This window comes from Sardina pilchardus, chromosome 8 (assembly GCF_963854185.1).
Source record: "Sardina pilchardus chromosome 8, fSarPil1.1, whole genome shotgun sequence".
In the NCBI taxonomy this organism is placed as follows: Eukaryota; Metazoa; Chordata; class Actinopteri; order Clupeiformes; family Clupeidae; genus Sardina; species Sardina pilchardus.
Window position 1 is genome coordinate 17,626,176 of NC_085001.1, and position 23,959 is coordinate 17,650,134.

The 23,959-nt window shown below is 42.8% G+C and overlaps 1 protein-coding gene across 1 annotated transcript in view; it reads left to right on the forward strand.

The window, feature by feature from the left end:
• The first annotated feature begins 2,280 nt into the window (after positions 1 to 2,280).
• The window catches only part of LOC134088867 (NXPE family member 3-like), a 90,614-nt gene continuing 68,935 nt past the window's right edge, over positions 2,281 to 23,959 (forward strand). Inside the window, exons 1-2 of the mRNA XM_062543032.1 lie at positions 2,281 to 2,299; positions 2,472 to 2,539. Coding sequence (XP_062399016.1) covers positions 2,477 to 2,539 — 63 coding nt within the window. The 5' untranslated portion in view covers positions 2,281 to 2,299; positions 2,472 to 2,476. The remainder of the gene's footprint in view (positions 2,300 to 2,471; positions 2,540 to 23,959) is intronic.

The following is a 23,959-nucleotide window of genomic DNA, read 5'->3' on the forward strand; positions in this document are numbered from 1 at the left end:
AAGTGATTGTTTGGCCAAAAGCGAAAGTAAGTCTATTCCGACCGAGACGTGGTACATTCAGATCAGGCAAGCAGAGGGATGCTAGAAGTTTGTAGTAATCGCCCTGTTGCTTTGCATTTTCATTTCAGTTTAAAACGAACAAGAATCCACACAACACCTTTCAACTTTAAAACTTCAGAGAAAAAGTCCACCGGGACCGTTCGCTTCTACTGTAGCCTATGTGTATGGAACGGTGGCTAGTGACGCATTTCATATGGATGCACTTTTTGACATGACAGTTAGCCTACTCGTTTGCATCACTTGCTAGATGTAAAACTGTATTTCGTTACTGGTATTTCACTCGTGCAATGACAGTGAAGTTGAATATACTCGAATCTTAAAACTCAGAAATATGAGAAAAAAAAGAATCCATGGCATGATCTCTTCCTGACTGACCAGTGACCCTCATTGAAAAGTCAAACTGTATGGAACTGAAAGTGGTGTTTTGTTTTTACAAAACATAACAATAATAAGAAAGAACATGTCATGCTGATACCTTTTGCTCTTCTCGATTTTAGAAGTTTTACCGATGCTATAGATTTTGTGGCTGGTGCTACAAATCTTACAAGTTACATCTGGCCCTTTGAGGGCAACCATTGGGCTGATGTGGCCCTCGGTGAAAATGAGTTTGACACCCCTGGCCTATTGTAACTTGAACCATGACCCTACAACCTCAGTCAAACAACATTCTACACATACAGTACATATAGGGTGAACATGGGTAAAGTGGGTCACTTTTGGAAAATCCAACTTCTCAGCTCTATAGCAAAAACTCTAGTATTATTTATATCAATACGATATTTTTGGAAAGCTTGGGTTGTCCTTTACATAATCAAATCATTATAATTAAGTAATCATTTACACAGACAGAATGGGGACAGTGTAATTTCCAATGGGAACAATTTTTTCATGGGAATACAAATGGAAACATTAACATGTGTTTTATTTATGGGTGCGATTTGACAAAAAACAGAGGGGGGATGTTTTTTTTTTTTTTTTTAAATTTTTTATCAATATTATTCATGGACCACACCGGCTCACTGCACCCTCCTATACATAGGCCTACGTTTCAGATGATTTGCTATAGCCTATTGTATATTGCATATTCACAACTCAAAATTGTTTTGGATAAGATTTAGATAATGAATATATGTAATAACATTATTAATTTGAAACGATTTTATGAAATTTACATGTGTCTTCATAATCAGCCATTGATGCATGATGTCAAAATGAAATCTTATTCAAAACAATTGTGAATATGCAATATACACACACATACACATGTATAACTGGCACACAAACACACATAGGCTATCACACACACACGCACACATCCCTCAACACCCCCCTCCTGCCATATCCCCCACACACATACACTGGTACAACCCCCTACCCCCCCCCCCCCCCCCCACACACCATTTTACACAAATACCTTGCACACACATACTGTACCTTGCGTGTGTGAGTATGTGCGTGAGTGTGTCCAGGAAGGAGAGCAACAGGGGATAGATGGACACAACGCAGTTGGCTAGTCGACTGGGTTGGAACACAGAAGGTTTTGGAGGAGTGTTGTGAGGTAGAGGTGTTGGGACTCCATGGAAAATTATAATGACTTTCGACTCCATGTTGTCCTATGGAAAAATAAATGTTCTGGCATGTACTGGCAAACTGGCTCCACTAATATTGTTCCACGTAGGGGCTGTATGCAGGCCAGCAATGTGGACATCCATACCCTCAATAATATTGTCTGTATTTCATGCAATGCAATTTATAAGTTTAAGTCATTGAGGAAAATACAAATACATGCATGTCTCCTGGCTGCCTCCTCTAGTCTGAATGGGCATTCCCAATCTAAGACACCGTTGATGCCTGAGCAGTGAGCACTGTGAATGAACGAAACTGCCCACACACACATTCTTGTGTGATTGTGGCAAGTGAATATTTTATATAGGGACTCCATTATGAAGACGAGACGACACCATGCCAACACTCGGGGGCGACTGGTGCACAAGCACACACAGATGTAAAGGTGCGCAGGGGCTGATTGGATTGTGCAGTGCCTCAAGCAGAACTAAAACAGGATTGCCATCTGATATACAGGATTGCGATCTGATATAGCCAGCACGGCCACACATTCATCCTGAGCAGAAATACCTGTTCAGCCAGGGTTGGATGAGATAGCCTAGTCCCATTTAAGAGAGAGGGTTGTGCCACAGTGCTTAACAATCAGAAGGGATGTATGTGCAAACTCCGAAGCGTGAGTAAGCAACATTTTTTTTTTTTTTTTAATAAATGATTAATTCTGTGACATCATGGGTTCCGACAGCATGTTTTAATGAGCTTCAATACTTTTTTTCTATAAGCCTTGTCCACTTACAGTATTTTAAGCATGAAGTTCAACTGACTACAGTATATCTTCATCATTTTAGTAGGCATGCACAGTCAGATCCTACGATATGGACTTGTTATTTTGTCACTTGGACTTCTGTTTATCATGGTAAGTGGACTTATTTATTACTGTGTCATCATTTACAGTAGTATCCTATTACTATTTACAATACCTATCCATACTATTGAATATTCATTTACAATATTTATTACTACTATTTTAACATTCACAGTACTTCTACAACATTTCTCTACAATATTATTTTGAAGGATTTACAGTATGTACAGTATGTCAAAACAACATTACTTTATTAAAACCCACTTGCCAATATGAAAGTAATTGAAACCACAGACAAAACTAACAACATGAATGTAAACAAGTATGTGTGTGTGTGTGTGTGTGTGTGTGAGAGAGAGAGAGAGAGAGAGAGAGAGAGAGAGAGAGAGAGAGAGAGAGAGAGAGACAGAGACACAGAAAGAACTTTAACATCTAACATCTGGGAACATAGAAAAAATCCTGCACACTGACCATTTCGCAGGTTACTTATTTATTTACAACGTTTCGGTCCTAGACGTACCTGATGAAGGTCTTGGACCGAAACATTGTAAATAAATAAGTAACCTGCGAAATGGTCTGTGTGTGGGATTTTTTCTATGTTCCTAATCTGTGACCTGACTTGGTCATCTCCAACGCACCAGCGAGGTGTGCAAAAAGCTTTTGCAAGTTCTAACATTCAACATCTAAACATAAAAATTGAAACATGTATAAAATTCATAAATAATTCATCAATGAGGGAAAAACTGATTGGTTTAATTTATCCGCATTCAGGTTGTGTGTGTCTATTTAAAATAAGAAGGCCCTCTGTGTGTGTCACCACCTGTGAGATGTGTTGTGTAGCATATTATCAGTAGGCCTAATTCTTTTACTCAATAGCAGTCAGATCATTAATTTTTCTCACTTATACTCCCAAACCAGTGCAACTAGTAATCCATGTGCCTGCCCTGAACGAGCTTGGCTGCACCAACCAATCCCATGGACTGATTTTGAACACTAACTTAATGTAGGCCTTTTATATGTTTGCAAATATAACAAGTCAGAAGGTGGGGTATTGTTGCGCTCTTGATGAAAGTATTTGTAGTCAGGTGCGTCAAACCAAAAGATATCAGGATATGGTAGAAGGGGTTCGCACTCTGAAAAAATATAGACAAATCTTTGCCGAAGAAAAGACTTTTACTGGGTGAGTAGACGTTTCAGCCATTCGGCTATTCTCAATGATCACACTGAGTCAACCACAGACATGCAAATAACAAATACCGTAGGTTACCCAGCGGGTTTTCAGACTAACAAGAGACAGGTGTAATGGGAGGGCCTTAGACCAGGCCCGAGTAGTAGATACAGATACTCTTGTGGTTGTCTATATACAAAGACAGTATTCTCTAAAATAGATAAGTAAATAGACAAGCAAATACATATTTACAAAAAACATGCAAAATTCAAATCTTCATTCATCCCAATAGGGAAAAGACTATTTAATTCACATGTAGTAGTGTTTTGTCTAGGTCCCCGCATCTCCTTTTAGGTAAAACTCTCTCGATGCCAAGGAATTTCAAGAGTGTTTAGCTGATTGAAAATGTCTGGACACAGATGAGGTTTCGTCACATCTCCTAATTGCACTCAAATGTTCCAAGATTCTTGTTCTCAAAGTCCTGATTGTTTTACCAACATACAAGACTGGGCAGGGGCAGGTTAGGATATAGACCACATGAGTGGTTTTGCATGTGATAAACTGTTTGACTTTGTATGTTTTCTGTGTGTGTGGATGTGTGAAGGACTGTGTCTTCAGATAGTGTGAGCGAAAATTACCTTGGGCATTAGAGAGAGTAGACCTAGTTGAGGGAGGCGTGGCAGTATCTGCATGGACCAGTCCAGAGCGGTAGATAAAAGTGGCGACACTCCCATAGACCTCCATAGGAAAAAATGGCAGCGCTTTTTCCAGGCTATTTCCTCGTTATGGGACTTTTGGAACTATTTACAGCCAATCTCTTGGTCAGTAGTTAATGAGTTAATTGATTACATCTTCCAGCAGCAAGAAGTACATCCCACCCTCCTGCAATTCAGCCATTCAGCGCAGGTTTTTTGGAACTTTTGATCGCGTGGCGGCGACATCAAAGCGTGTCGCAACTTTCTCTCTCTCTCTATGGCTCTGGACCAGTCTATCCCTAAGATTGGGACTAATAGAAAAGACACAGAGAGGCAAATTCTGCAAGAGCTCATTCAGCTGATCATCACTTAGAACAGGGGTGTCCAAAGTTATTTTAATGAGGGCCAAATACAGAAAAATAAACAAAGGGCCGGGCCACACATGACACATGAATGACATATTGACACATAAATACTGTGTTGTTACGACCTGGTTCATGACTCAAGGTCTCAACATAAAAAGGAACACGAACAAACAATTTAGGTCTTAAAAAAAAGAACTGTTTATTATTAAAGTACAGTAAAGTGTCGACAGGCCTGCAGATGGCTCAGGGGGTCGTATCAGTGTGATCTCTAGCTCACCTATAGTGTAAAGAACATTGCACTCAGTGGGAGCAGTGAAGCTGTCCTTTGGATTGAAGGATGGCTGACATGTCAGGAGACAGTTTGGTGGTTGAAACACGAAGGACTTCACAGAGATGGCTATCAGTCATTCTGGTTCTGAGTTTGCTTTTGTTCTGATTTAACAAAGAAAATGTTTGTTCACATATGTATGTTGAGCCGAACAGGCTCATCATTCTTTTAGCGTGGCGTCTCATCAGAGGGAACTTGGCACTATCCAAACTCTGATAGAAGTCAGGGAGGGAGAGAAGCTGATGTTGACTCTTCAGAGAATCATCACATTGCATTTCAATCAGTTCTAACTGCAGACTCTCTTCCACTTCCTCTGCATCCACCACGAAGGGGGTCGAGAACAGCTTGATTTGTTTTTCAATGACAGAAAAATCTTTGAAACGCTGGTTGAATTCTGTCACGAGCGATGCAAAGATCGGCCGTAGGATAAGCATCCTTGATTTCAGTCAGCGCAGGGAAGTGTGCAGCATTAAAGCTTCGTAGTTGTGTCTCAAACAGGCGGAGCTTTACACAGAAGGCTTTGATATGCGCATACAGGTGTGGCACCAGCTGATCTTTGCCTTGTAGGTTCTTATTCAGTGTATTCAGATGATGAGTGAGATCAACTAAAAATGCGAGGTCTGCCAGCCACAGAGGGTCACTCAGTTCAAGAAGAGGTCGGCCCTTCTCTTTCAAAAACTGGTCGATTTCTGATCTCAGCGAATAAAACCGCTGCAGCACATAGCCGCGGCTGAGCCAGCGCACCTCAGAGTGGTAGAGTACATCCCCGTATTCAGCATCCACATCAGAAAGGAAAGCTTGAAATTCTCTGTGGTACAGTCCTCTAGCTCGAATTATGTTGACACTTTTCACAACAATGTTCATCACATCGCCCAGCTGGACATTTTTGGCACACAGTGCTTCTTGGTGGATTATGCAATGCATCTTAACAGCCTCACCTCCGCTCTCCTTTACTTTGGCACACCATCGATGCCATTCCTTTGCGATCGCCTGTCATGGCCGGAGCTCCATCCGTTGTCACTCCACAGAGCTTGTCCCATTTAAGCCCCATCTTTTCCACGGCCTCTGACACAGCTCCAAAAATATCTTTACCCGTCGTTGTGCCTTTTAGGCTCATCATATCAAGCAGCTCCTCCGTACAGCAAAAGTTATCGTCGACTCCCCGCACAAAAATTAACAGCTGAGCGGTGTCTGTAGCATCAGTGCTCTCATCACATGCTATGGAGTAAAAGTCGAAACCACAAGCTTTGTCTTTCAGCTGAAGTTTCAAATTAGCTGACAAGTCCTCAATTCTCCGTGCCACTGTATTTCTGGATAAGCTGACGTTGTTGAAATCCTGCACTTTCTCCGGGCACACTATTTCTGTGACTTTGATGAGGCACTGCTTTACGAAATCACCATCTGAGAATGGCTTGCCATGCTGGGCAATAAGCTTAGCAACTTCATAGCTTGCGGTTGTGGCATTTTCCTGAATTTTGTTTGCACGAAAAAACACCCGTTGCTGTGCTTGCAGGCTAGCTGCCATTTGCTTGACTTTCGCTCTTCGTTCGGCACCGGTGTAAGATGCGTAGCTGTGATGTTTGGTCTCATAGTGCCGACGAACATTATATTCTTTCATCACAGCAATATGTTCATTGCAAATCAAACAGACACACTTGCCGTTGATTTCTTTGAAAAAATAATCATCTTCCCACCGTGATTGAAAATGCCTACACTCATTAGGTAATTTGCGTTTCTTGGGTGCTGCCATTTCTGGTAACTCGCGCTGTAAAAGTTTTTCTTTGCTTAATTTTGTTTAGTAGTGGTTACCGTTGTTAAGCACCGTTTCCATTGGTGGCGCCATCTAGTGTTAACACTAGAAGCGCCAAGCGCCGGTCATTTGACCGCTGACGCGTATTCCTAGAAGCGCCGTGGGGGTTTGACCTAGATATACCTAGAACTGCCGGGCTGCGGTCATTTGACCGCAGCGATTACAAAAAAAAAAAAATCTTTTCACTCGATTAAATTCCAGGACCCTACGTTCACGACTTTTCCTAAATACGCGTGTTTTGTCACCCAGAATTTTTACATGATCAAAAGCACACCGGTACAAGCTAGTTTAGAGCTATTTTGCGCTCACTTATGTGACAACACTATGTTGTCTCGCGTTCGGCCATTTTTGTTCAGGCTGCTATTCTCTTTTCTCACAGCAGATGTCGCAAGGATTTCCTGTCAGTCGGGCATGAGAATAATATTTTACCATAAAACATATCGTTTATATGTGCAACATGTATTATATATGTGCTTTATTTTAATAACTATTTTTCATTTACATGGCATAGTCTATGGAGGCGATTTACAGTGGTAAAATGCGAGTTTGTTTTGAAAACGTTGCGACAGGCCTACATGTGTAATTTTCGTCGTAGCCTATTTATGTACGTAGGGCGCGTATGCCTACGTACATTCATAGTTGTACATCTTATCTTCTATTTGTAGGCTATCTTTTAAAGCTCAGACTAATGTATAAGCATTTTCTTACATATTTGCTGGACTGACTGAGTTACGTCAAGTCAAGGACCTATCCTAACACACTTGTTGTATAATGTCAATTGGCGCAGCGTTACCACTCCTGTCTGCGATGCCGGAGACCCGTGTTCACATCTCGGCAGGAGCGAAATGCAAAATCTTATATCGATAGAATTTACTGACCGTTTTTCAACGTCGATGAACAATTATTTTTTGTTAATGGTTTTTAATAACAACCTATCTGAAATAAACGGATGAATCGCAATATGTTTAGGCCTACCATTAACGACAAATAATTTCGCCAGCCAATCATTTTCTGCCGCCAACTGACAAACTTTGACAAAGCCAGTTAGACTTTTTGCATCTAAAAATAATTATATCATAGTGACACGCGAAAAAATAAACGATAGCCTAGAAACTAGGCCTACATGAGATTTTCCCACTGGACACACCACATCAGTATTGTGCTCGTTGCTACGACACACAGGACTCCCAGTGAGTTGACGACCAATGAAAATGACATGGGGAAAAGCAGCAAACAAAGTAGCCTGATTTTGATCTCACCTTACATAGGCTACTTTCCTAATTCCTACGTAGGGCTACTCAGACTTTTGTTAAATCGTCAGGGCCCGGTTGCACAAACACCAAAACCAAAGATTGATGATATGAACCAAATATTCTGGAACAGATGGATTTACAGCATTGAACGTGATAGGCTATTAGCTAGCCTACTGATGCGACTTCCACCGTTTCCTTTCCAGAGATTGCTGCGCTGTTCACAACGCAATGAACGCATGCAGTCTACATTGAAGTGAAACGTGCAGAACGTTGTCCAAAACAATACAATAACATTGTGTGTTGATATCTAATACAATATACACATCTGTAGACATGAAGTGACAACTAAAGCCATTATCAGTCATGAAAACTGTGGCGGCTGCATTAAGGTTTTGGCTGAGCCAGCTAGCCAGCCAACAACTTCATTAGCCAGCCGTTCGCAAAGCAAATGGCTTCGGGGTCTATACAACACACTATCCATTGCAGCCTATTTGAAACCGATCATCCCCCTCCCCCATACACTCGTCTAGGATACTTAGGCTACAGATATCACCGAGGCATTGAGGAACTGCCTCCCCACCCCCACCCCATCTATCTGTCCCCTGCATAGGCTGTAAGCTGGCTGTTTAGGCAACCCGTGGAAGAATGCGCAATCATGTTTCATCGCATATGCGCGTTTCAGAATGTTCGAATTCGCCAGCGTGCGTGTAGTTATGTGAATCGAAAAGAATATAAATTTAGCCTACTTTATTGATGCCTTGTTCAAAAGAACTTCCGGCAGGAATAGGTTGGGGATCGAACCAGCAACCCTTGGGTGATCAAGCCGAAGCTCTAACCAGTGAGCTACGACACTACTTGTTAACTAGGAGAAAATGTGTGTCTCAATGCTGAATCTCGAATTCACATAGAAGTTAGCTTAAATTGTAGAAACAATAGGCCTAGCTTTTTTTTCAGCAGACATCGCAAACATAGCCTACACATTCGCAAAACAGAGAATATCATTCACTCATTATTTTAAATTATGCTACTTCTCACGCCTATGCCTGCTCAGCATAGCTCTCTCTATCTCCCTCCCTCCAATGTAGCTAGACCCTAGATCTTCTCCCTAAATGAATGAAAGTTGTTTTAGAAAGTAGCCACGGTAGCCTGTAAAATGCGGCATGAAATCCTGGCTACTGTGTAATTGAAACCAGACTATTAGGCTCTTTGTTCCAGGTGACCAGGTCCGATCATTTTCGGCAGCGCGAACATAGGCTACCTATTAAATGAATAGAAGTGAATTTGGGGAGTGAATTAGAACTAGCCACATTCACTTTTAGAGCATTTTAGTTGAAAGTCAAGTTTGCTTAAGGTTTGTTCAAGAACTCTTCCAAAGTTTTTAACAACACAAATCAACACAAATATATTAACAGATAACTCAAACGTGCTGTATGTCATAATGAAACAAACAACCACAGATTATCAACAACACGGTCTGACACGAATGACATGGCTTAGTGCAAACTGAATTTATGACCAAACGATTTCATTCGTGCACGAAGCGCCATCTTGCGATCATTATGTGTAAGTAAAAGCCTCCCAGTCTAAGGACTCAGCGGTCATTTGACCGCCTCGCCGCGCTTTAAGTAGTTCACAACAGCACGGCGCTTCTAGTAGGTCGTCAAAGCGGTCAAATGACCGGGGCGCGGCGCTTCTAGGTATAAGTGGGTCAGAACGGCGCGGCGCTTCTAGTGTTAACTGAGAAGTGCAACAGAATTGAGCTCAAACTTCTAGTGCGGGCCATTTTCAATTATATTTTCAGAATTTGCCGCGGGCCAATAAAAACGTAGTTTGGACACCCCTGACTTAGAATAATGTGCCAATGCAAATTAACAATGTTCCTGATGTCACTGCTCAAAGGACTGTAGGTCAGTTTTAAACAGCAGTTCTCATTTTTGCACTGAGATTTGGCCAAAGGTGTATCAGAGGCACGTACTTTGTCTAATGATGCATCAAGCCAGCTGTTGGGATAGAGTAGAGTAGATTCCCATAGAGTCTATGGGAATTTAACATGGGCGTTCCAATACTTAGGCTATGACCCCTGTATTTTATGGAAAACATTTATTTATTTACAATACATTATTCATTCACAAAGAAAATGTATGTCCTTAAAGGTTGAATATTTCCTAATTTTTTCAGCAAGATTAATTTCCAAAAGATTATTTTATATTTCACTTTAATGTGTTCCAATACTTTTGGAGGGCACTGTATAATAGTTAAAACAGCCTATGTAGGCTACATTTATAATAGACACTAGGTGGGAATGCAATTGTCTGGAAGGGGAGTGCAGCTGGGAATGTCTGCTTTCTTGTTGTCCCTGTCAGGTTGCCACGTTCATCAATCAAGGTTGTACATAACTCCCCCAGTTGGATCTTGACTGGATATCAATCATAAGTAGGTTATGTACCGTTAACGTTATCTGACCTAGCCCTTTTGGATTTTCTCTCCCAAACTCCATTTTTAAAATAGCGCCTTCTGTGGTCATAACACTGTGATATCCTGTTAAATGTGTTACCTGTTACCTTGAGTTGAGTCAAAGATCATTAAGGGCGGAGCAAGATACTTCATGAGAAGCCACTTCCTGGAACCCGAATCGCAAGAGGGAGGGGGGGCAAAATCCCCCTTTATGCAGAGCTGTTCCATTGAAGTCTATGGACATGACACGCATGACACACCCCCTTTATGCAGAGGAAGTGATCCCCGTTTTGCGCCCATAGACATGAACTACGACGACGTATCTTGCTCCGCCTTAAGGATCTTTGGTTGAGTTCACCAAATGGTTGTGTCCCTTAAAGGGGAACTGGAGGGGTGGAGTTTAGGTGTGTGCGTGGTTCCGAGAGTGAAGTTGGACATAGTACGGTGAATTGCACTGTTATAAGCTTGAGTTGTGGCTGTAACAGCAACTCTGTTGCTATTTGCTTAATAAATAAAGCTCTGAGGTTTCCCTCAAGTGTCTGGAGTATCACAATACTGTGAATGAGAGAGCTCATTGTTGCAATGTGCACAGAAGAGACGGGGTCTTTCCTTCAGTCTTGGGACTTCCATCTTCCAACTGACAGAGTTTGAGTTTCACAGGGACAACACTTGTTCATAAACGCCAGCCAGAGCGAGCTTGTCTCGCGAGTCCTTCCGTATAACAATAACCTCGCATGTGATTGGAGGAGCCCGACGAGCCTTCTAATCCTCGTCCAATCACGTGAGAGGTCATGGTCATGCCTACTTGCAGACGAGCATAAGAAACGTTATCTTACCTACACTCAGGGGCAGATGTACTAACGCTTTTGCGCCCACGTCAGGCGTATTTGTTTCGCAACGTGCGCATAGATAGATGGCCAAGTATGTACAAACAGACATGAGGTGAAGGCACAGACGGCCTGTCGTGGGAGCTGAAAATGGCAAATTGCGCTTTTCCGTCTCATGCATATGGATTTATGGGAGTGTCAGATGAAAGTAGGAGGTTCGTGTAAAAAGATGGGAGGAGAAGCGTTAAATGCGCATAATTATGTATTCCCCTGTATGTACTAAAACTGCCTGTGAAAGCGCATGTCTATTTTACGCCTAAATATTTCCGCCTTGTAAAAGCAGGTGTTGAATGCGGTTTGGCTGTTAAGTGCATCTATAAGAGAATCATTCAAAGACAACAAAATCGCTAATTAGACCACCAGTTTTGCGTCTTTGTACTACATCATAAGCAACCTTAACTTTCGTTGGCCTTTCGAACGTCTACTTTCACTTTCACACCATCCGCTTAAACTTCCCTACTTGTTAGATTTGATAAATCTTCCATAGCCTACGTGCACAAGTAAGCCTAGTGTGAGTAGTACTACTTCTCTTCATTATCTTCCTGCTTGTTGACATTCTGCATTGTATTATTTCATGATCGCTAAACGTTGGATTCCTTTTTTTGTCTTTTTTAAACCATATTTTTTATTCAAGAAAGGTAATACTGTACAGGATGCATTAAAATACAATATCTTGAATTGGTTTAACAATATTTTGTCAAACAAATCCCACCCACAACACCCACTTACTGCCATCTACAGTAACAAGTTGAAAGGAGTTACAATAGTGAAAATAAGTACATAATAATAATAATAATAATAATAATAATGATAAAGATAACTGTAACAGAATTAATGTAAATAATAATTGATAAAAATAAAAAATGATAATAAAAAAAATAATAAAAGGAGGGGGGCATTTCACACTCTTACATTTTACATGCCTTCAGTTACACATAGTTGAAACACACATCAGGGCCCTATTGTCTTATGGGAGAGTGTTGAGCCTATCAAAATACAGAATCAACGGGTCCCAAATTTTATGAAATTTTCGGTTACACTTTAGTTTGGGGTGTCGCTGTTACAGTGTACCTACCTAAATAGGTACGTTGGTACAACCTGTGTAACAACATGTACTATCAGGTACTATCATTGTACTTGCATTATGTATTTGTGGGTACCTACATATAGTTGCTACATTGTAATACTGAGTGCTTTTTTTCATCAGAGGCAAAGGGCTGACCTGAGACCTGCTGAATGGGGTAAATCTGGTCATGACAGATTTGATACAAACCATTCTTAGCTCCAGTCAAGGGGTCATTGTCTTCAGCTGTGCTGCTACAACCTTGTTACGGGTTTACAGTATGTCACTGTATCAAAGAGTAATAAGTGTGTACCAACACAGTTGATAAATGTAACAGCTGCACTGCTACACCTTTGTTACTCTTTGATACTGTGGAATAAACCTGTTAAGTGTACCAGTCAATTACTTGCATGCACATATGACATGTAAACCGCTCACAAAAAGTAAGGAAACTTGACTTTGGCCCATTATATCTCCCCTTTAGTAATACCAACCAGCAAAGTGTTTCATATCATTGATATCGTTGATTTGTCACCTTTACAATGAGGTATAGCTTGTAAGCATAGGGCAATCATGGAATGAGCAACACAAGCAAACGTGTAAGTAGTGCCAACGAAAAATGTGCCAAAATGGCCTGTTATGCTGTTGGAATTCACCTTTGTTACTTCAAGCATTGACGATTGCACTCTCCCACAGAAATGAGGAAAACAAAACATGTTAGGCATACATTTGTTCATTTTATACTCAGTGTCAGGATCCTCAGTAGCGTGTAGAGCAGGGGTGTCCAAACTACGGCCCGCGGGCCAACTGCGGCCCGCGGTCCAGTTTTTATTGGCCCGCGGCAAATTCTGAAAATATAATTGAAAATGACCCGCACTAGAAGTTTGAGCTCAATTCTGTTGCACTTCTCAGTTAACACTAGATGGCGCCACCAATGGAAACGGTGCTTAACAACGGTAACCACTACTAAACAAAATTAAGCAAAGAAAAACTTTTACCGCGCGAGTTACCAGAAATGGCAGCACCCAAGAAACGCAAATTACCTAATGAGTGTAGGCATTTTCAATCACGGTGGGAAGATGATTATTTTTTCAAAGAAATCAACGGCAAGTGTGTCTGTTTGATTTGCAATGAACATATTGCTGTGATGAAAGAATATAATGTTCGTCGGCACTATGAGACCAAACATCACAGCTACGCATCTTACACCGGTGCCGAACGAACAGCGAAAGTCAAGCAAATGGCAGCTAGCCTGCAAGCACAGCAATGGGTGTTTTTTCGTGCAAACAAAATTCAGGAAAATGCCACAACCGCAAGCTATGAAGTTGCTAAGCTTATTGCCCAGCATGGCAAGCCATTCTCAGATGGTGATTTCGTAAAGCAGTGCCTCATCAAAGTCACAGAAATAGTGTGCCCGGAGAAAGTGCAGGATTTCAACAACGTCAGCTTATCCAGAAATACAGTGGCACGGAGAATTGAGGACTTGTCAGCTAATTTGAAACTTCAGCTGAAAGACAAAGCTTGTGGTTTCGACTTTTACTCCATAGCATGTGATGAGAGCACTGATGCTACAGACACCGCTCAGCTGTTAATTTTTGTGCGGGGAGTCGACGATAACTTTTGCTGTACGGAGGAGCTGCTTGATATGATGAGCCTAAAAGGCACAACGAGGGGTAAAGATATTTTTGGAGCTGTGTCAGAGGCCGTGGAAAAGATGGGGCTTAAATGGGACAAGCTCTGTGGAGTGACAACGGATGGAGCTCCGGCCATGACAGGCGATCGCAAAGGAATGGCATCGATGGTGTGCCAAAGTAAAGGAGAGCGGAGGTGAGGCTGTTAAGATGCATTGCATAATCCACCAAGAAGCACTGTGTGCCAAAAATGTCCAGCTGGGCGATGTGATGAACATTGTTGTGAAAAGTGTCAACATAATTCGAGCTAGAGGACTGTACCACAGAGAATTTCAAGCTTTCCTTTCTGATGTGGATGCTGAATACGGGGATGTACTCTACCACTCTGAGGTGCGCTGGCTCAGCCGCGGCTATGTGCTGCAGCGGTTTTATTCGCTGAGATCAGAAATCGATCCGTTTTTGAAAGAGAAGGGCCGACCTCTTCTTGAACTGAGTGACCCTCTGTGGCTGGCAGACCTCGCATTTTTAGTTGATCTCACTCATCATCTGAATACACTGAATAAGAACCTACAAGGCAAAGATCAGCTGGTGCCACACCTGTATGCGCACATCAAAGCCTTCTGTGTAAAGCTCCGCCTGTTTGAGACACAACTACGAAGCTTTAATGCTGCACACTTCCCTGCGCTGACTGAAATCAAGGATGCTTATCCTACGGCCGATCTTTCTGTTAAAAACGAGAAATATGTGTCTGTGATTGCATCGCTCGTGACAGAATTCAACCAGCGTTTCAAAGATTTTTCTGTCATTGAAAAACAAATCAAGCCAGGCATGGACTGGCCATAGGGCATACCGGGCAATGCCCGGTGGGCCGACGCATATTTGGGCCGAGGCTGTCTATTTAATAATATTTTTTTAGGCTTATTTATATAACGTACGGCCACAACGGTAGCGAATCGCGGCCCATTGGTTGACTGCATTAATGGACATTGGGCTAGTCCAATGAAATCTCAGGGCCCTCCCTATCTCCCTCCCGGCTTCATCTCCCTCTTAACTGGAGTTCGACCGGAGTTTGAGACCGTCCGTATATGAAAATGTACGAAGACAAACCACAAAGGCGCAAGGGGGGCGCAGAGAAGTTGCGAGATAAAACGCTAAAAGGCCACATCTATAAAGCCTACAAGTGGATGCAGCAAAAATGTGCTAAAATTACATAAATGTTTGCCACCACAAGTTCAAACAGGGCCGTCGACATAGCAGCAGTGCAGAAGCAGCACCGAGTGCAGGCTTCAGAGAGGCACATGCGAGTGTGCAACAGAGTTACACAGAGGAAGGATAGCTATTCAAATTGATTCGGAGGAGGAGGAAGAGGTGAGAGACGTGACCCAGCAGGGACAGATTGAGGAGGAGGTCAGAATAGCTACTGTGAGGCAGGTAAGAAGGAGCCGAAATGTTGGCTGAACTTTTTGGGCGCACAACGAACAATTAAAAGTTTGAAATCTGCGACTGCTTCTTCCCCTTGCTTCTTTAGATGTATTAACCTGCCTACTATGTAGGATTCAGCACCCAGTTAAGCAAAACAAAGTTTTATAGTGTGAGCGCGTCTTTTTGTGTGGTTTCTGTGTAGGCCTACCCCCCGCATTTGAATTGCGATACCCATTAAATTAACGAGTTGTCGGCTCGCCATCAACCTTCTGAAATCTTAAGACAGTCACGATTGGTCGAAATTGTTGTCAATCTTGACGCAGTACAACAAGCAAACTATCACATTTCTTTGCGTCAAGCAGACACCCATACACACAGACATGCAGTCAGGCGCATGGAATGAAACAGGAATGGTGATAGCCCATGGAATTAACAATGAAAATGTTTTGGGATGTGTAGCCTATACATCTTCACTAAATAGTATCAAGGTGAATTGTTGGCTAAAATTGTGCAAATGCTCAACATAAATTATAGCAGGTTTTATTTAGTGAAGCATTTAATAGCATGAGTTTTGTGCACAACCTCATCCTTGCTGGTTTAAAGGTCACTCTAGTGTGTGTGTGTGTGTGTGTGTGTGTGTGTGTGTGTGTGTGTGTGTGTGTGTGTGTGTGTGTGTGTGTGTGTGTGTGTGTGTGTGTGCGGTTACTGCGGTTTACTTAAATATTTTTTACAAACAAAACAGTGTGCACATATGTTTTATCGTGTAAATTATCATGGTGGGCCACTATGGCCAAAAATGCCCGGGCCGTTTTTTGGTCCCAGTCCAGCCCTGAATCAAGCTGTTCTCGACCCCCTTCGTGGTGGATGCAGAGGAAGTGGAAGAGAGTCTGCAGTTAGAACTGATTGAAATGCAATGTGATGATTCTCTGAAGAGTCAACATCAGCTTCTCTCCCTCCCTGACTTCTATCAGAGTTTGGATAGTGCCAAGTTCCCTCTGATGAGACGCCACGCTAAAAGAATGATGAGCCTGTTCGGCTCAACATACATATGTGAACAAACATTTTCTTTGTTAAATCAGAACAAAAGCAAACTCAGAACCAGAATGACTGATAGCCATCTCTGTGAAGTCCTTCGTGTTTCAACCACCAAACTGTCTCCTGACATGTCAGCCATCCTTCAATCCAAAGGACAGCTTCACTGCTCCCACTGAGTGCAATGTTCTTCACACTATAGGTGAGCTAGAGATCACACTGATACGACCCCCTGAGCCATCTGCAGGCCTGTCGACACTTTACTGTACTTTAATAATAAACAGTTCTTTTTTTTAAGACCTAAATTGTTTGTTCGTGTTCCTTTTTATGTTGAGACCTTGAGTAATGAACCAGGTCGTAACAACACAGTATTTATGTGTCAATATGTCATTCATGTGTCATGTGTGGCCCGGCCCTTTGTTTATTTTTCTGTGTTTGGCCCTCATTAAAATAACTTTGGACACCCCTGGTGTAGAGGATCCATATGCAGCCACAACAGCTTGGCACCTTCTTCTCATGCAGGTCACCAACCTGGCTACATTCTGCTGTGGGGTGACATCTCCCTAACTGGAAAGACAGACCTTGTTATCATTGAAGGCAATCATCATGCAGTTAGATACCGGGATGAGATTCTGGAGCCAGTGGCAATTCCATATGGCCTGCCTTGAACACTTGTGGGATCAGCTTGGGCGTGCTGTACGTGCCAGAGTCACCAACAAAACCAGGTTGGCTGACTTACAACAGATCCTTATCGAGGAATGGAATGCCATCCCACAGCAGAATGTAGCCAGGTTGGTGACCAGCATGAGAAGAAGGTGCCAACCTGTCTACACGCTACTGAGGACCCTGACACTGAGTATAAAATGAACAAATGTATGCCTAACATGTTTTGTTTTCCTCATTTCTGTGGGAGAGTGCAATCGTCAATGCTTGAAGTAACAAAGGTGAATTCCAACAGCATAACAGGCCATTTTGGCACATTTTTCGTTGGCACTACTTACACGTTTGCTTGTGTTGCTCATTCCATGATTGCCCTATGCTTACAAGCTATACCTCATTGTAAAGGTGACAAATCAACGTTAAAAATTATATGAAACACTTTACTGGTTGGTATTACTAAAGGGGAGATATAATGGGCCAAAGTCAAGTTTCCTTACTTTTTGTGAGCAGTTTATGTTGCGTCTTTGATGTCTTGGAACGTGTCTGCCATTACCCTATGTAGCACATGTATCAACTGTGTTGGTACACACTTATTACTCTTTGAAACAGTGCCAGCCAAAATCCGATTTTTAGTCCATTCAGATTTGAATCGGATGTCACTTTTGAAGTCTGAACAGTGACAGGTCAAATGAAATCCGATTTTTGCGAAACGGTTGCAAACCACATCCAGGTAGTTTCATATCGCATTCGTATCGGGAGCTGTTCAGACTGAGACACATCTGTCCATATCCAACACTCGGATCGGATTTGACTGTACGTGACATGACTTTACGTGCTTTACGCGCGTGACCGCCCACCTATTTCGAGTTGTGGAGCAACGTTAAAGGGATAGTTCGGATTTTAAGACACGAAGTTGTATGGGTTCCCTGTCAGCAACGTAGTGCATCAGCACTGACTTACCCCCGACAGCGTCCTGTGAGCCGAGATCCAGCCGGTTTTAGATCGTTTTTGATGCAGAAGAAAGTAGTCCGGCAAGTTTCTGGGGTCACGAAAGTAAAGTGTTTTTCTTCTCAAAACCATATGCGTTCAACAGAGTGATATATTTGCACCACAAAAACGTTGTCCAGGAAAAATTCAAACCTCGTTATCACTTACTTATTTTTCGCGATTCCTATCACTGCGCGCTACTGACAGCTGGACAACGTTTTTGTGGTGCAAATATATCACTCTGTTGAACGCATATGGTTTTGAGAAGAAAAACACTTTACTTTCGTGACCCCAGAAACTTGCTGAAGAAAATAGTCCGGCATCAAAAACGATCAAAAACCGGCTGGATCTCGGCTCACAGGACGCTGTCGGGGGTAAGTCAGTGCTGATGCACTACGTTGCTGACAGGGAACCCATACAACTTTGTGTCTTAAAATCCGAACTATCCCTTTAAGGCTATGTCTTTTGACCATGTTATATTCAAATTTGACTTAACACTAGAAGCGCCGTGCCGTTCTGACCCACTTATACCTAGAAGCGCCGCGCCCCGATCATTTGACCGCTTTGACGACCTACTAGAAGCGCCGTGCTGTTGTGAACTACTTAAAGCGCGGCGAGGCGGTCAAAAGACCGCTGAGTCCTTAGACTGGGAGGCTGTTACTTACACATAATGACAGCTAGATGGCGCTTCGTGCACGAATCAAATCGTTTGAATACATTTGTCAGACTGTGTTGTCTGTGGTTGATTTGTGTTGTTTGAGGTAAAAACTCTGGAGGAGTTCTTGAACAAACCTTGAGCAAACTTCACTTTCAACTTTTTTTATAGTATTTAATTTTTTATATTTCGTTTTTACATTTTGTATGCTAGCCTACTTAGAAATGTTGGCTATTTTAAAAAGGAGGCATACGCGGTCTGTGATTAGGAGCCTGACCCGACGGGAGGGGAAGGATGAAAAATGTCGGCCCAACACCGGTGTTGTTGGATCTCGAGATCCGTAACCCGCAGTCCGGGTTTGGGCAGATAATCTAAGCTCTAAAATGAATGGGTGGCTAGCTCTAATTCACTCCCCAAATTCACTTCTATTCATTTAATAGGTAGCTATGTTTGCGCCGCCGAAAATGATCGGACCGAACAAAGAGCCTAACCTAGACTGGTTTCAATTACACAGTAGCCAGGATTTCATGCCGCATTTTACAGGCTACCGCGGCTACTTTCTAAGACAATGTTCATTCAATTAGGGAGAAGCATCTAGGGTCTAGCTACCTCGGAGGGAGGGAGATAGAGAGAGCAGAAATGCTGAGCAGGCATAGGCGCGAGAAGTAGGCTAATTAAAAATGATGAGTGAAAAATATATTCTCAGTTTTGCGAATGTGTAGGCTATGTTTCGATGTCTGCTGAAAAACAGCTATAAGCCTATTGTTTCTAGAATTTAAGCTAACTTCTATGTGAATTCGTGATTGTGGATTGAGACACACATTAACATCACGAAGGGACAAAGCCGTAGCCCACTGGTTTGAGCTTCAGCCCTTACGCCCAAGAGTAGCTGGTTCGATCCCCGACCTGGGTAGGCTATGGCAGAAGTATTTTGAGCAAGGCATCAAAAGTATATATTCTATTCTTTTCTATTCACACAACTAGGCCTACACGCACGCTGGCGAATTCGAACATTCTAAAACGCGCATATACGATGAAACATGATTGCGCATTCTTCCACGAGTTGCATGTAAACAACAAACAGCCAGCCTACAGCCATGCAGTGGGGGTGGGGAGGCATTTGTCAATGCCACAGTGATGTCTGTAGCCTAAGATCATGTCCACACGTAGCAAAATGATCGGTTTCAAATAGGCTATGTTTGCAATGGACAGTGTGTTATGTAGCCTATAGACCCCGAAGCCATTTGCTTTGAGAATAACGGCTGGCTGAAGTTTTCATGGCTGATGATGGCTTTAGTTGCCACTTCATGTCTACAGAACATGCAACTGAATCCTATAGCCTATCGTAGCAACGAGCACAATACTGATACTCCCAGGGAAAAAAGTTCAGGCTCAGGATGTTTTTTTACTATCACCCCTGGGAGTCTCAATCCTCTAGTGCAGTAACAGCAGTTTATCTCACCCAGTCTACGAAAACATTTAGAGTGAGCTCACAATCACACACATTCATGACATGCTCTGTCTCTGCATTGTTCTGTCTGTTGAAAGAATACCTTCTTAAATTGAATTTAAACTGGGACTGAACCTCTTATGCTGCTCTCATTCAATTGATGCAAGTTATGGTGTAACACTATAGCTCACTAGCAGTCTCGTCTCGGTCTCGTCTCGACTTTGTCTTGGTCTTGACTCAGTCTGTCTCGGCCTTGGTATCGTCTTGGTCTCGGTCTTGATACCCTCTGGTCTTGGTAGTGTCTTGGTCTCGGTTTAGGCAGTCTTGACTACAAGTCTAGACTCCAGTGATGTAGAGGTTAGAAGGGAGGAGACCGTAAATGCTATTAATGTGTGTGATACGTCTAATCCTACTGATCATCTCATTGTCTATTTTTCTGACTGGAGGCGAAAAATGGCAGATCTTCCAAGGGTGAGGGTCCTCCCTGATTTACCACCATTCACCAACACGGGCGTGGATTACTTTGGCCCGGTCGAAGTAAAGAAGGGAAGATCGACCTGCAAACGATATGGAGCTATATTTAGCTGTATGGCAAGCAGGGCTGTCCATTTAGAGGTAGCTGGGTCATTGGAAACAAACGCTTGCACCAATGCTTTGTGACGTTTTATCAGCAGGAGAGGACAAGTGTCAAAACTAAGGTCCGATAACGGCACCAACTTCATAGGAGCAGAAAGAGAACTGACACTGTGTCCTGTAAGCGACTGCGCGACTGTCGCGTTGCGCCGCATAGTTTGTGTCCACATTGTGTCCGTTACATTCTTTAAATGAACCTTTGTTATGTCGTGAAAAACAATCACGTGCCTAGCTGTCCCTTCGAGATCAGATCAGACGGTATCGCCAACGAAGAAGAGCCAACTGAAAAATGGGTGAGTATAGCCTAATTGCTCTCTTATAACCTACCTAAGAGTAATGTGTCCATAGCCTACGTTAACAAGCAACGAAGGGCGTTGTCATGCTTTAGTTTTCCCGGAAGTTCCAATGCAAAATGTTGACCAATTAGCAAAGTGTAACCATGGCCTCTTTCTGTAACTAAGGGGTGTGATTGCTAGGCCCGCCCTCCAAACGTTTAATTTCATTTGAGCCTGTAGCCTACGTTGATTACATTAGTTAGATCAAAGTGTACAAGTCAGAGCCCAATAATCATGATATACTCATTATGTCTAGTAAAAACAACATGCAGCTTAATATCCATTTGACACAAATAAAGTAGGCTATCTATCTATCTATCTACTTACCTACCTACCTCTCTACCTACCTATCTATCTACCAGGACCCTATCAGAGAAGACAAGAAGTCAGGAGAAAGGTGGCTGCTCTATTGCTACTTAGATCCAAGACAAGACAGTGGGTCCATCCCTTAAATCAGGCCCGAAAGCAACAGGGCGATTATTATAATTTGGTCAGAGAGCTGGAACTGGATAGTAAAATGTTTCATAACTACTTTAGGATGAGCGCTACCCAGTTGGAGGATCGTGTCCTATGTGGGCCCAGATATTACAAAACAAAGGACCACCTACCGTGAGCCAATTGAAGCCAAACAAAGATCGGCGATCACACTCAGGTAAATGAAAGAGACACACGTGCTAGGTAATATGTAAAGTAGGTAGGGGTATGGGGAGGGGGCCCAGGGCCCTGTGTGCAGTTGTTCCGCCACTGGATAGCGGACATGAGCTGTATTTTCAGCTGACAGTTTGTGGTTATGCGTTTCAAATCTGGCAGAAGGCGTAACAAAAATTATTCGTCTGGGTCATCTGGTGTGGAGGGGGTTCGCAAAATTGAATACAACTCTTCTGTTGTTGGTTGTTTGGTCGGTGCTCTTTTTCTTTTGGAGTTGTAGGTGTGATTGTCTCCTCTCTCTGTCCGCTGCTCTTTGGTTGGTCTCTCCTCCCCACAATGTCCTGTGACCCGAGATCCAGCTGGTTTTAACCCATATAATTTTGTGTCTTAAAACCCAAACTATCCCTTTAAGTTTTCATGCACGTGGAGCTGCCAGTAGGCTATTGTGTTGTGCAAACATGTTTAAAAAAAATCTATTTTCAGGCAGGTCACATAATTACACTTCTTTTTAATATTTTTGGTCATGCTGGTAGAGGGAGAATGTATGTGTGTGTATGTACGTATGTATGTGTGCATGAACTCCAAATGAACCTACCCTCGTTCTTTGAAGTGTGGCAAAAGAAATGACATGGATCGGAAATATTTCCATGTCCTTTTACCTCCTGCTGACCCACTTGGTTTGGGGAGTTTCCGCACTCTGTTGAATATGTCACGGAGTGACTTCCATTTCGCTTTACATTCCTGAGGATCTGTCAGAAAAAGACCAAACATATATATTCACATATTTTTTAATTAGGATCATGTTGCTTAAAACTAGATTTCTCTTTTGCAGATACATGGCATCGGGGGACTCAATGCATTCAATGGCATACGACTATCGTGTGGGTGTGCAGACCGTCTCTGACTGCATCTCAGAGACTACAAGGGCGATTGAGAGGAGAATGGTGCACCGCTTCCTCCCCAAACCAACGGGAGAGACCTGGGTTGCAGTGGCCCAGGACTTCAGGGAGAAGTGGCAGTTTCCCAACTGCATTGGTGCATTAGATGGCAAACATAAATATCATAGCACCGCCTAGAAGTGGCAGCCTCCTTTTCAACTACAAGGGCACTTTTTCTATTGTGTTGCTGGCCCTTGTAGATGCACACTACAGATTTCTCACCATCCAGGTAGGGGACTTTGGGTCGAACAAGTGACGGTGGGGTTTTTAGAAATTCTGCCCTGGCCAAAGGGCTGGAGAACCAAACCCTCAATGTTCCACCACCAAAGCCCCTGCCAGGTGCAGAGTTCCTAGGAGATATACCCCATGTCATCATAGCGGATGCTGCTTTCCCCCTAAAACCCTTCCTGCTGAAGCCACATGGTGGACGCAATTTGACAAGAGAGAAGAGCAAGTACAACTATAGACTGTCAAGGGCTCGCATGACTGTTGAGAAGGCGTTTGGGATTTTGGCAGCAAGGTGGAGAATCTTCCTCCGTCCCATACATATGGGAGTGGAAAAAATGGACACCTTGGTAATGGCAGCATGCATATTCTGCACAACTTTCTAACTAAGCCTGGGGATGCAGAATGCAGGCTGCCATGGAATTGTGGCCCTAGAGTGGTAGGCCACCATCCAAACCGTGGTGGTCAGGCAGCACTCGCCATCCGGGACAAATTTGTCCAGTATTTCACAGAGGGCTAATTGTGTGTGTGTGGATGTAGGCCTACATAGTTTTATTAATTAAATTAAACATTAACACATCTGTGTGGAAAACTTCTTTACATCTCATATCTTTTTTCAAAAAGGGACAACAAAAGCATATCTCAGCCCAACTGTAATAACCTAAACAGTCTGTCCATGTCATTCTGTCTGCCCCTTGTTTCCAGTGAGCTAGGTAATAACAACCATATCAATAGTATAGCTAGGTGAGCTAGCCTACATTAGGGTGACAAGACAGTCCCGATTTTGAGTGGTGTGTCCCGAGTGCCGACAAAATCCTGTCAGGACACTAAT